The sequence below is a fragment of the Cottoperca gobio genome, chromosome 13, assembly GCF_900634415.1.
Source record: "Cottoperca gobio chromosome 13, fCotGob3.1, whole genome shotgun sequence".
In the NCBI taxonomy this organism is placed as follows: domain Eukaryota; kingdom Metazoa; phylum Chordata; class Actinopteri; order Perciformes; family Bovichtidae; genus Cottoperca; species Cottoperca gobio.
In genome coordinates this window covers 5616655-5629328 of record NC_041367.1, presented here as the reverse complement: position 1 = coordinate 5629328, position 12674 = coordinate 5616655, and the positions used below count along the sequence as shown (strand labels likewise).

Sequence of the window (12674 nt, the reverse complement as noted above, 5' to 3'; positions counted from 1 at the left end):
ATTGATCAGCACATCTGTTATTTACTGTAAACAAGTAATAAACCAAGGACGACCTGATCTGAATCAGTTCGTTCCTTTCCTCTCTGTAATCTCCTCTCTGTAATCTGAATCAGTTGTTTGTTTCTTTGATCTTCGTATATATACTGGAGCAGGGACAGTTGCTTCTCTGAGCAACACGACAGCATTACAACCTGTGTGTGTGTGTGAGTTTGATCATCCTTTGTATGTATAAACTCAGCTCCTTCTTGCAAGAATATAGATTAAAACTCTTATTTGATTTTGATCCTGACTTCGTCGTGTTATTAAGAATATTTTTCCAACAATAACTTTTGAAGTCTTTCCTTTTGCAAAAGATCTGAGGTCTTGTGACTTGTGAACTTGTGGCCAGTTTTTAAATCGTGTTTAAGCAATCATAAAAGAAAAGCTGTAATATAGGACAACACCAGCTGTTGGGGAGTTTTGCTCTGCTGAACTTTGTGTACAAAAGTCACTTTGACATTACAAAGTGAAATTTAACTTAGATGGTGGGTGTAATAAATAAAATCCTGTGTGAGCATCAACACAGAGATCATGTTCTCATAGTGTCACGCTAAAGAAAGGTTGTAAACTTGTGATGACGGACAAAAAACAAGATTTCAAGTTGTTAAAATGCTAAAATGTTGAAAATCATTTTCCTGAGGAACAGTGGATTAAATGCACCACTGAGCACTTTGGAAATAGCGACATGTTTCACTAAAGGATCCTAAAACCACATTGATTATAACAGAAAAGAAAAAAATACATATTTTGTTGCATTGACATAATGATATAATAGCAGCCTTTGCGTGCAACTTTGACTCTAATAACATAAAATATCCAGCCACAGCAAAATAGCATCCTCAGCCCCGCAACTATATCGCAAGCTTTCATGGCAAACTAAAAACAGACATTATCACCAGAAAATATAACATTTCATTTTGAAACAGGCGTTCAAATGGGTGAACCTATGGTTGTCCTGGAATAGGTGACCACTCAGTGGCCGGTGAGTGCAGAGAGGAGTGAATAAGTGCATCCTTCATTAAGGAGCGGTTCACCTTCCCTGCGCTGCTGGCAGCAGATACGTATGCAGGTAATGCGACAGACAGCTCTCATTACATTACCTCCGTCATGTTCTGCTGCGCTGGCTGCAGGCAGATTAGCCAGTCGAGGGACAATCCTCTTAAATAAGTCTGCATTAAGCCACAGTGAGAGACTGGGTGGTGCTTTCTGTCCTCTGCCTGCCTCCCCCCCCCCCAACTGTTTGTCTCTTTCTTTCTGTGGATGTGTCCTCTTGTCTTCCCCTCCTCTAGTTTTCTTTCACATCTTTCCTTCTCTTCTTCTCATTCAGATCTTTTTATCCACCGGCCTGTTGGCCTTGCGAAAAAGGGTCTTTATCTCCTCGGTCACCATTTCTTGCCAGTTGTCCCTAGTGAGTACAGAGGGTGGAGTTAAGACACATATTGTATTTTACAGAGACATTGGAACATACAATGTAAGCATGCCACAAAGCAGACAAAAAAGCACGACAAACGCTGCCAAAAATACATTCAATTAAATGAGTTAATTATGAAAACGAGCCACAATAGAAGTGAATGATCTAAACAAAGAGGGTTTTCCCCAATCTGCTTAAGAAGATATAGAAGGCGATAAGATCAAGAGATTAATTAGACTAATACATCACAGATTTGAGAATCAATGAGAGAGGTCAGACTCTGAGGTTGCATTTGATCACATCAAACTGAAAGCCACAGTAACATTTCCACAACACAACACCAGCTGGCATGCAGGTCTCTACCTCCTGTGTTTGGACTAAGAAGGTCAAGCCTTTTCTCAGCTTTCTTTCTCCTGTATGCAGCTATATCCTCGGAGTTCAGCCCGTGATTGTCATCCCTGAAGTAACATTCACGTAGTTGTGATTTGTCAAAAGCGTTTCAGTGACAGGAGGCAGTTACACGACGATAACAATAATGAAATGTAACATTCCTATCGGCAAACTGAACTATGGGAACAGATGGTAATTTAAGAATGTGTACACTTTTAGTTATTATCTTAGGATTCAGCAATACAAAAGGTAACAAGTGTTTGAAGCTCTTACCCTGGTTTGATCTCTGGCGGTTTTGGCAAAGGCTTTGTAAAGTTTGATTTCCCTACAAGCCAGTAAGTCTCTTCAATACCTTTACCCTGAAATCCAAAAAAAACAAGAAAACTGGGCATTGATCTATAGAACCTGACACTGTCTCCTCTAAAATACTTGTCTCAATACCAAGTACTGAGGGTAAATGATTCTAAAATGTTACCTTCAGCTCTGTCTTGCCTCTAACATCTATTTTATAACCCTCATTAAGAGAATGGAGGATCTTCACAGTGTTCATATTTACATGGATTCTATAAGCTGAGGGACAAAGACAAGAAGAGTCATTAGACCGGTATGAAACATGAAACAACACAACTAAATGGGGTGTGTACGTGTGTAAAGGAAACTCACGCAGCCCAGTGGATTCCATACGAGAGGCAGTGTTGACGGTGTCTCCAAAAAGGCAGTACCGAGGCATAGTCAGACCTACCACCCCAGCAACACAGGGGCCTGAACATAAAGGGAAAAGACAAATGGATTGTATTGATTGTACTGGCTTCACTGTCTGCTAATACCAAGACTATTACTGTGTTGTTGCGTCATCAATGCATATTAGTTCCTGTCACTAAGTAGTCACAGTCTTTCCCAGAGGTGGAGCCATTTTTGCTTTCATAGAATTATCATTATTTGTTTAATTGTGTGAGAGATTATATTTATAATTATTTGATTTACCTATTTACTTGGATTGAATGATTTTTGCCGCCCTTTATTATGCACTGTGGCCACAGTAGGGCAGGAAATTACATGTATGACTACATAGAGTAATTGAGACACAGGTGCAACTGGTTATCGGGGCTCAGTATTGTGTTTTGACCACAAGCGTTTTTTTTTTAGGTTGGCAGATGGCTTATGTTTGTACGCTGCTATGCCTGGATTGGAAAATAAATATGATGTGATGCAGCGTGACAAGAACCTCCGCGAGGCAAGTCAGAAACCATAACCTCACAAAGGAAGAAGCCACGACACCCAGCATGCATGAGCACTGTCATTCACATTAAAATACTAGACCTGATGTACAAGTCACTTCTGATTACCATACAAAAAGGAAAGTTTTCAGACAAATCACTGATACCAGACAAATAGTGACCACAGACAGCTGGTGCAGCCTTAACAACACTGACTTTGTTGTGTTTGTCTGTTCATTTTGACTGTAGAGTTAATCTATGAGACCAAATGTATTTAAATAATGCTGGAGCGGAATGTTAATAATGTACGCAATCTCACCTGAATGGATTCCTATGCGTATTCTGACCGGCACGTCTGGCATGTGCCGCATTTGGAAGCTTCCTACCGAGCTGAGGATGTTCAGAGACATGTTGGCAATCTCAGCAGCGTGCTTGTTGCCGTTTCTCTTTGGCAGACCCGATGCTACCATGTAAGCATCACCAATGGTTTCCACCTAGATGATGTCAGTATATTTATTCAGTTATGGGCACATCAGTGTGTGCACGTGTAGATAACACGTCAACATTCTTAAAATATTGATGACACTTATATTGAGCTTGTCATCTCACCTTGTAGACATCGTGGTTACTGAGTACGGCGTCAAACAGTGAGTAGAGGTCATTGAGAAGGTCGACCACCTCTATGGGATCACTGAGCGAGGAGATGGTGGTGAAACCTACAATGTCACTGAAGTAGATTGTCACCTGGTCAAAGTACTCTGGCTCCACTGTGGCGCCGGTCTTCAGGGCCTCTGCCACAGAACTGAAGGCAGGCAGAGAAAAGAGGCGTTTTATTAGGTGAATGTAATTAAAGCTTAGGGGTGTTTTCGTGTGTGTATGTGTATGAACTCACGGTGGCAGCATCTCTGACAGTAGTTTTTCCGTTCTCTGTTTTTCCACCTCCAGCTCTTCTGTTCTCTCTCTGATGAGGTCCTCCAGGTTGGAGCTGTACTGCTCCAGCATCCTCAGCATGGAGTCAATGATGTTAGTCTTCTTACCCTTGTTGATTATTTTGAACTACTCATTAAAAAAAATATACAGAATCACGGTTAAACGATTTTCATGACATTGGTTAAAGTGGTTTATTTGAGTGGGATACCAACTGTTTCCAAGAAAAATACCCTGTCAAAGATCTCGTGAAATGTTGGTCGCCGGTCAGGCATTTCGCTCCAGCACTGCTTCATCAGCTGGATACACTCCAGAGGAGCCTGGTCCGGGGCCACAGTGGGGCGGCACATCGGAGGAGGTTTCTTCACCTTACGGATGATCTCTGGTGAGGAGAGATTCAAATCAAAATGTAGTAAATATTGATGACATGTACCTGAAATCTACATCTCAGTGATGGATACGCACCCTCAGGCGCTAGACCCAGCATGCAGTACGGTGGCCCTCTGACCACCACCTCTTGGAGGATGATAGAAAAGCTGTACACGTCTCCTTTGTAGGTGCCTTTACGTGAGTTCGCAAGCTCCCTTAAGAACTCTGGAGCTGTCCAAAATAAATCTGAGAGAAAAAGATTGAAAAGATTGAGAATCAGGTTGGTAACATGATACCAGTCACTACCAATTGTGATATATGTATGGCTTTGTGTGTGTGTTAAAACCTTCAACCTCATCTTGAAGCCATATTTTAAGATGTTGTATGTTGGATTATGAGACATTGTTTCCAGAGCAGAGGATACCTTCAGGTGGAAGATCTTCTATCGGAGCTTTTTGAGCGTCCAGCAGCTCATTGAAGCCGTAGTCCGTAATCTTGAGGACAAAACGCCCGTCTACCACACAGTTACGAGACTTAAGTCTGCCGTGAGGGAATTCTCTGTGGTGAAGATATTTCATACCCTGAAAGCACAATGTGTCCGACAGTTTCGTTAATCATGAAGAAACATCAACAAGCCAACAGGGAGATTGGTAACACCCAGGTACTACTGTGCATATTCAGTGCATCAGTGTTCACCTTGATGAGGTCGAGCAAAAGCGAGGACTTGAACATCCAGTCTAATTTGACGTCCTCGTTCCTCAGCAGGTCCTGCAGGCTGCCCCGTGAGCAGTGCTCCGTCACCACTGCAAACATGGAGCAGTCCAGGAAGAAGCCAAGGAACGGATTCACATTCTCGTTTCTCAGGTCCTTCATCTGAGAAAGCAGAATGTGTTAGATAATCATATTACAATATTCATTTACAGTATTTATTATTACTGGAACTGGTTTTTTTTTGCATGCTGCTCTACCTTTGTGAAAATCTTGGTGGTGCTCTGCTTCACTTCTTTGAACTGTCCCTCCTTAAATTTCTTCAGCCACACCCAGTCGCCCTGCAAGAGAAGTCATGTTGTTGCAGTGGGATCAAACCTTAGTTTTGAGGGTTGTCTTCCATATGCAGTTTTTTTTTTACATATGTTTTTATTTTCTTAAAGAGGTATTAAACTATTTTAGATGATGTGCTTCTTTAATTTCTAAAAAAAACATTTTACTGCTGCCTGTTCATCCATGGGAGATACTGTTTCGGAACCTCAAACTAAACGTTGGATTGTTTGTAAAAGTCATTTTTTAATTGGAAAAACATTTGAACCCAATCATATACTGTAGACTCAACAGAAACTAGAGAGCACAAAAACCTTCATAACAGGTATAACCTAACCTCAACCCCCCAAAAACTGAATTCAAACACGTTTAAATTACTCATTCAAAGTGGTTGACTTTGCGGAAAATGCGCCATTAGAGTTAAGGGCCCTAGCTTCACAAGGAGACCCTTCCCTCCCTCACTTACATAGTGCATTTTTAAATATTGCGTACACATATCGACTGAAGCAACAGGTGCATGTTACGTACCTCGTACACAGCTACATTGGTGGTCTCATGAGTTGCAGCCTGCGTGCTGTTCACAGAGTGTGAGCGGTCGCCAGATTTCTCCTCCAGAGTGCTCTTAGACTCGCTCAGATCTTCCAAAGTAATTTTCTGTGGGACATCAAACAAACAGGGAAGATTTAGTAGAAATGAGTTTCAACCGGAAACATTTCATTAAGTAAATGTGCACAATTTATCATATTCCGACCTAACATTCAATGTGTAATGTCCAAGTAATGGGGAGAAGGCTTGGACAACACATTACGTTTTTCATGTGGATGACTGGGAGATAGGGATGCTGCTTACCTTTTTGCTAAGCTGAGGATTGATAAACGTGAGATCTTCTAAGGTCAGGAGGATCCGATTGGGACCTTTGACCAGCTGGATTTGTTGGAGTCTTCTCCTGCCAATGGAATTTAGAAAAAGATAAGAACATTAGTTATCTGATACAAACATGCCTCTACTTTGAATTGGTGGGAAAGAAGGAAAAGGAAAACACAGGAGAGAAACACAAGGTTTAATTTGTTTGTTCAAAAAGATGAATCTGCCTGTATCTATGAAGAAAACTAAATAACTGTACTTTGTATGCTGCACTTATATTGGTTTGGCTTATTTATAGCTAATAGTTGAATTTGTATTCTACTGTTTCTGTATGTTGCACTTCAAACTGGCTTATTTGAAGACAGTGTTCACTTAAACGATTGTACCTATTTGAAGCTATTGTACTTACAAGATTCTTGCTGCTCGGAGTTGTATCTCCATGATTGTTTGCACTTTTTGTACGTCGCTTTGGACAAAAGCGTCCGCTAAATGAACTGTAATGTAATATAATGTAATCTATAGGCTGTACCTGATATAAAGACTTATAGCGAGTCCTGCGACAGCCAAAGTGAAGATGACAGCAAACACCACTATGATGTAGGTGACCTCCACACCTGAGGATGACAACAGATAACTTGATGTTGTGGGAAATGTATTGAGAACATGCCATAAAACACATCCATGTGCATCGATATTCACGCACAAACATGAATACACGCACGACAAAGCGAAGCCTCTTACCTCCCGTGCAGACGGCATTCTTGTCAAACCAGCAGCTGGAATCAGATGGCGGAGGAGATCCTCGTGGGAAATGAATGGACCTCCCAGCAAAACGAAGAACTCCGGACTTCAGGTCCACCAGATAGGTCTGGTACAGCTGGCTCCCAATGCTGTCAGTGTCCAGAATGACATAGATGGTCTTAACATCCCCAGCAGTGTCCACCTGGACCTGATGGTTGAAGCCGGTGAAGGTTGTGTTCTTTGTGAAGTACGCCAGGTTGGATCCTGACAGCTGCTTGCCTCCCTTCCTGGCATTGTGGATGGACATGGCCAGCAGATAGATGCTGTTATAAATGGTCCCAAATAATGGGTTAACCTGCAAGGTGCGCAATGATGTGTTAGTACAATATTTCAACTATTTAAAATCATCTTCTCGAGGAACGTTTTGCTAACTACAGCGCATACATCACTGATAGACATCAGAAAAATCACAAAATAATGAACACACGTTGCAATAAATGTATGTACATGAATCTTATTACATTAGAGACTATAAGTGATCACGTTACAGTCAGCATGGACAATTTCATGTGAGTTTTAACACAGACGTGGTTTCTACCTGCTCTGGCTGAACAGCTAGTGTGATTTCCTCACTCCTCTTGGCGGCAGCGAACGCCTCGTTGAAGGACAAAGGCTCAGAGGCCATAGTGATAGTGAGCACAGCATCATAGGCCTCCCTCAGCCTGCTGTTGTTTTGCAGGGGGAAGTAGGTGACGTTGGTGTAGGGCACGCTGAAGTGGAGGGTGTCGTAGGGCACAAACACATACTTCCCCGAAGTCAGGCCCATGTCCTGTGCTTTGAGAAGAAAGGTTGCCTGCTGCTCCCCTCCAACCAGGATTGAGTGCATGCACATGATGATGACTGAATCAGATCAGGAAAAACACAGTCGGGTTTCGCTAAATTATTTGTTTTATGGTCATATTTAGAGCGATAACATGACTAAAAAGGAAATGTAATCCTCTTTTAATGGTCACACACATGCACACAGCAAAGCACACATAGTCACATTTAGACTCTGCAGTTCTTAGGTGCAGTACATTGATCCTTGGACAGATGCTTCTGAAGTGACAAAGCTTAGCTAAGAGTATGCAAACTAGCTGAATGTCTGAAGCTAAAGAAGCAGCTTAAGAAGTATGAGAAGTTGAAGTGCCCTGTAATTTAACCTTCCTCCCTCTCCTCTATTACCTATCACACTAATGAAGCTCCTGCCCCAGTTTACTTCAATCACTAGGTGAAATCTGCAATGTCACAATGGCTTCATTTTCTTTTTATTCTCCCTATTGACTTGATGCTTTTGGCAATATTGTCTTTGTTACACTGATGCCAATAAAGCATATTAAATTGGAGGAGTGATAAGCCTGCTGAAGAGGATGTGTAGCCCACAGCTTGGATGTGAGAAAATCCTGGTGGAGCTAATCAGGACAGCTGATGGTTTGATATGTTGCAGTTCTGCCAGGTGTTCACCTGTGATGTAATACCGGCTCCACCTGTTTTTATATTACATAATATAATAATGTAATATAAAAACGTGGGGAGCATGGGGACCATCTATTTCTATAAACCCACAACTTATAATAATACAATAAGAGATTCATTATCCATGTATTCTATTTAGATTCTATTCTATTTAACGTACATTTTATCATTATAATGTAGCTAGATCCTGCATTAATGTCAGCACAGACTCACCCCTGATCTCTCCTGCAGCCTGGATCTTCCTCAGCGTGCTCTCTACCTCCGTCTCATTCATACCAATGGACGTTACCAGGCCGACAGGAAGCCCCTCACTCCTGAGAGCAGTAGCAACTCTCCCAGCAGTATCTCTCCAAATATCCTCATTGGACGAGACCACCACGACACTGGCCCACCGAAAGTGTTTCAACACGGTGAACAGCACCTCGGTGGGAAACGGTACTGTCCTGGCAAAGGTTGGGTATCCTAGGACCCGGTCCAGCTCGTAGTTAACACAGCCGTAGGAGAAGATTGCCTTATCCCAGTTCTTGGCCAGCAGAGAAGCTGCAACACAGTATCCCGGGTTGGTGGGGCCCACAAACACATCCGCCATCTTCTCGTTGTGAATAAAAGCAGTGAGCGCTGTGGATGTTTCACAAGGCTCCTGGAGGATGATGAAGTCCATTTTGAGGCCCAAATCCAGATTTCGGTCTCCGTTTATCCTGTTTACTGCGAGCCTGGCGGCCACATGGGGCAGGGCCCTGTAGTGTATGGGGTCGCAGTTCCAAGGCCCCAGGACCCCCACTTTGAATATTAAACATCGGACACAACAAGGGAACGTCAACATTACGAGGAGGACCCATAACAGAACGTTGTAAAAGGGCAGTGTCGTTAAAGTTGGTCTGCTTTTAATTATTTGCATACATGGATGGTTGGACTCCCATAGCGCCGCTCTGAAATTTGGATGAATATTTTGCATTGTCCTTCCAGGATGTCCAAGATAGTGAATCTTTGTGTTCACTGTTGAATTATCAGTGACACCTGCAAAACGGGCAAAGATAAAAGCCTTGGTCATTTCTACATTTCAAATGAATGGCTATTATGAGTCAAACATGATATTGGCTGAATTTTAACAAATGAACCACTTACCATTTATTTGGTGCCATCAGGACAGCTTCAGTGTCCGATGAGACAATCTTACAGGTGTCCTCTCGGATCTGCTTTTCTGTATCCACATACACTTTACCTATTCACCCCGAGGATCGACGGTGGCGCTCCGGTGAAGACACAGCCGAGTCATTGTGTTTGGATTATGAGCTGAAAGTGACAGGCAGAGAGCTGTGTCGCGTTTGGAGACGACTTCAGCACCCTGGAGAGCTACTTATGTCCCGCAGTCAGCGCCTCTGAAGGCTCCTGTGCGTTTCCACAAACACCTCTGTTCACAGGAAGCATGCCTGAAGAAGGACAAATAAAATCACATCTGGCCCCCAGGGGTTCTTTACAAAAAAACAAAAATTATATCACATATTCAAAATTGAAAAGCAAATCCAGTCCAAAAAATGAGCAACCTTCTCCCAAAAAATGTGATATTAGAAATTGTAAAAGTCTTTGATGTCTTATTAATATAAGAGGCCAGTGTCAGCCACAGGCCCATTCGATCAAATCCATCCAAAGTGACCCGGAGCCAAAACGTAGGTGTTACCCTCTAATCCATTTTCAGTGCGGCACAATGTAAGAGGATTGACAACAGGCCTAAGTCTACTCTGAAAGCCTTGTTATCATGCAGGCTGGAAAGGCACCAGGGTCTCTCCCCATCAGTTAACATACTCCTCTGAAAGTATAGTCACTCATTCATTTGTATCAATGAATTTCATGATATGATGTATTCAGTTAATATCATAGCCTCGACCTCCACATGCATGTATTTTGCTTGCCATGGAGACACCTCAGCCCTGCTTTAATTGGTACTCGCAGTTCAGCAGGTTCCACAGATTAAAGTGGAGTGGTAATAATTAAAGATAACGAAGGGCTCTCCCTGTGGGTCCCCTGAGTTCTGCTGCCTGTTTTGCCTGTGTCAGTCTTTTCAGCTCTTTTTCTAAAAGACTCCACCAGGTGAAGCAGCCTCGACTGACAAATGTGTCCAAGATACCGGTTGCCACAACATCAACAGTGGATGACAGTGTTAAAGGCAAAATATGGGCTGGATGGATAATTTAACAGCACTAGGTATTTCTTGTCAACAAATGTGCAGGAATTAAATCCATTTAAGTCTTGACAATGTCACAAAACTAATTTAAGACAGGTGCTTACGGAAACAGCAATATAGCACTTTGTACATCACACACCAACAGCTCATGTGTGTGATGTATGTGCCAGCCATACACTAGCAAACAAAAAATAAATAAATAATCTTCATCCATGATGGGATGATGGTGGAATCCATCTTTAATTCATTAATTATATTACTTATTATTATTAATTAACCAAAAGAAAACAGCTCCAAACGAGGCTAATTTTCCTAAAACAATTTAAAGGAAAGGTTGCCAATTTTTTTGACTGGATTTGGTTTTCAATTAGAAAATGCGATATATTATTGTTTTTTGAAGATACATCGTGTAACAAAGGAACTCCGGGGGGTCCAGATGTGACTTTATTGTTTCTGGTGTGTGTGTGTGTGTGTGTGTGTGTGTGTGTGTGTGTGTGTGTTTGGAGGACATGGAATGTCAAAAACATTGCCTTCCAAACTGATTCCTGATTCACAGCCAGTAATTAAACACTATAGACATGTGCAGGAATATCACATTATATGTGTACGCAGAGCTGGAAAGTGATTCCACCTTTGTTGACCTATATCCCACATAAGCTGATGAGCCTCTTAAACGTAACACCTTGACACCGCTGTCCTGCATCCAGGAATAGAGGACAGGAATGACAACTCAGCGCTACGTCCAACCATTGAGCGGTGAACACATCACATCTGATGCTGCTCTGTGCTTTGTATTAGACACTGTGGCACGAAACACAAGTCGTCTCCACAAGCACAAATAAATAACAATGACAGAATGAATAACAATTCAAAAAGTAAAATAAGGAGGTCATTCAAACCACCTACAATGTATCAGACTCCAACTAGCCAAGACACATCGCTCTGCTTATGCAGCATGGAGCATAGAGGGGAATGGGAAATGCAGTGTGGGCAAAAAGGAGGTAGGTGATTTAACATGTCCTTGGACTGATACAATAGGATAAATGAGGACATGAAGGGAGAGAAAAAATGCAAGTGAAAGGTAAATAGAGACACAAGGGAATAACAAGGCCTTTTTATTAATATTTTGAAGCCACATTTTGCATATTAATATGAAAACGAAGGCCCCTTAATACGCCATCTTTGAATGTTATGTAACAATAAAAAACTGGGAAGGTATGATGCATATGGGATCTGTCCTCTAAACTCACAAAATAAGATAACATTGATTCTATTCAGTACAATAATACGCTTGGTGGTCACAACTGTGCAGGTCGTGAATTAATATTGAATTTGATGCTATTAACTATTGTGATATGGCACCCACACTGGCCTCTTTTATCTGCCAATATTTCCTATCTTCTGTTGCTTTCAATTAAAGCTCTCATGTGTGTAAAAGTGAGAGTTTCATGAGCCTTCACCTCAGACTGTCGGACCTCACAGTGCACACAGTGAATTATTAGAGGGTGTCTTTAGTTCTGGCGCCATCTAGCGGAAAAGACTAACTGTATTTTCCAATGGGATAAAGACAGTGTGTGTTTATATATATATATATATATTATATTATATATATATATATATTACATATTATATTTTTATATTATATTATATGTTATATATATATATATATATATATATATATATATATATATATATATATATATATATATATATATATATATATATATTCTATAACACTCTTTCTTAATAAAAAATAGTTAAGAAGAGCTAAGATCATTTTTGAAACTTTCTTAAGCAGCAAACATCCATTATTTGGTCGATTTTTAAAAATTACATTTCTGCAAAACTGTGATTCCACAATTAGAACTATAATATTACTATTGTTCACCCCTCTCTGTCAGTACATAACACAACTAGGCCTACATGTTGTGGACATTCGGAGAATGTAATGTTAGTCATAGGCTAGTGTGTTGTAATTTAC

General features: G+C 41.3%; 1 protein-coding gene across 1 annotated transcript; it reads right to left on the bottom strand.

Annotated features, from left to right (window-relative positions):
* Positions 1-1362: 1362 nt before the first annotated feature.
* gucy2f (guanylate cyclase 2F, retinal) lies at positions 1363-9466 on the bottom strand. Its single transcript, XM_029446499.1, has 18 exons — positions 8725-9466; positions 7595-7896; positions 6997-7351; positions 6785-6869; positions 6241-6337; positions 5920-6045; positions 5322-5402; positions 5050-5226; positions 4778-4934; positions 4450-4599; positions 4218-4366; positions 3950-4113; positions 3667-3859; positions 3377-3551; positions 2504-2602; positions 2316-2410; positions 2114-2199; positions 1363-1444 (listed from the first exon to the last, which is right to left on the bottom strand). Exons 1-18 carry the CDS (start codon positions 9464-9466, stop codon positions 1363-1365), a joined length of 3315 nt encoding a protein of 1104 aa, XP_029302359.1.
* Positions 9467-12674: the final 3208 nt, after the last annotated feature.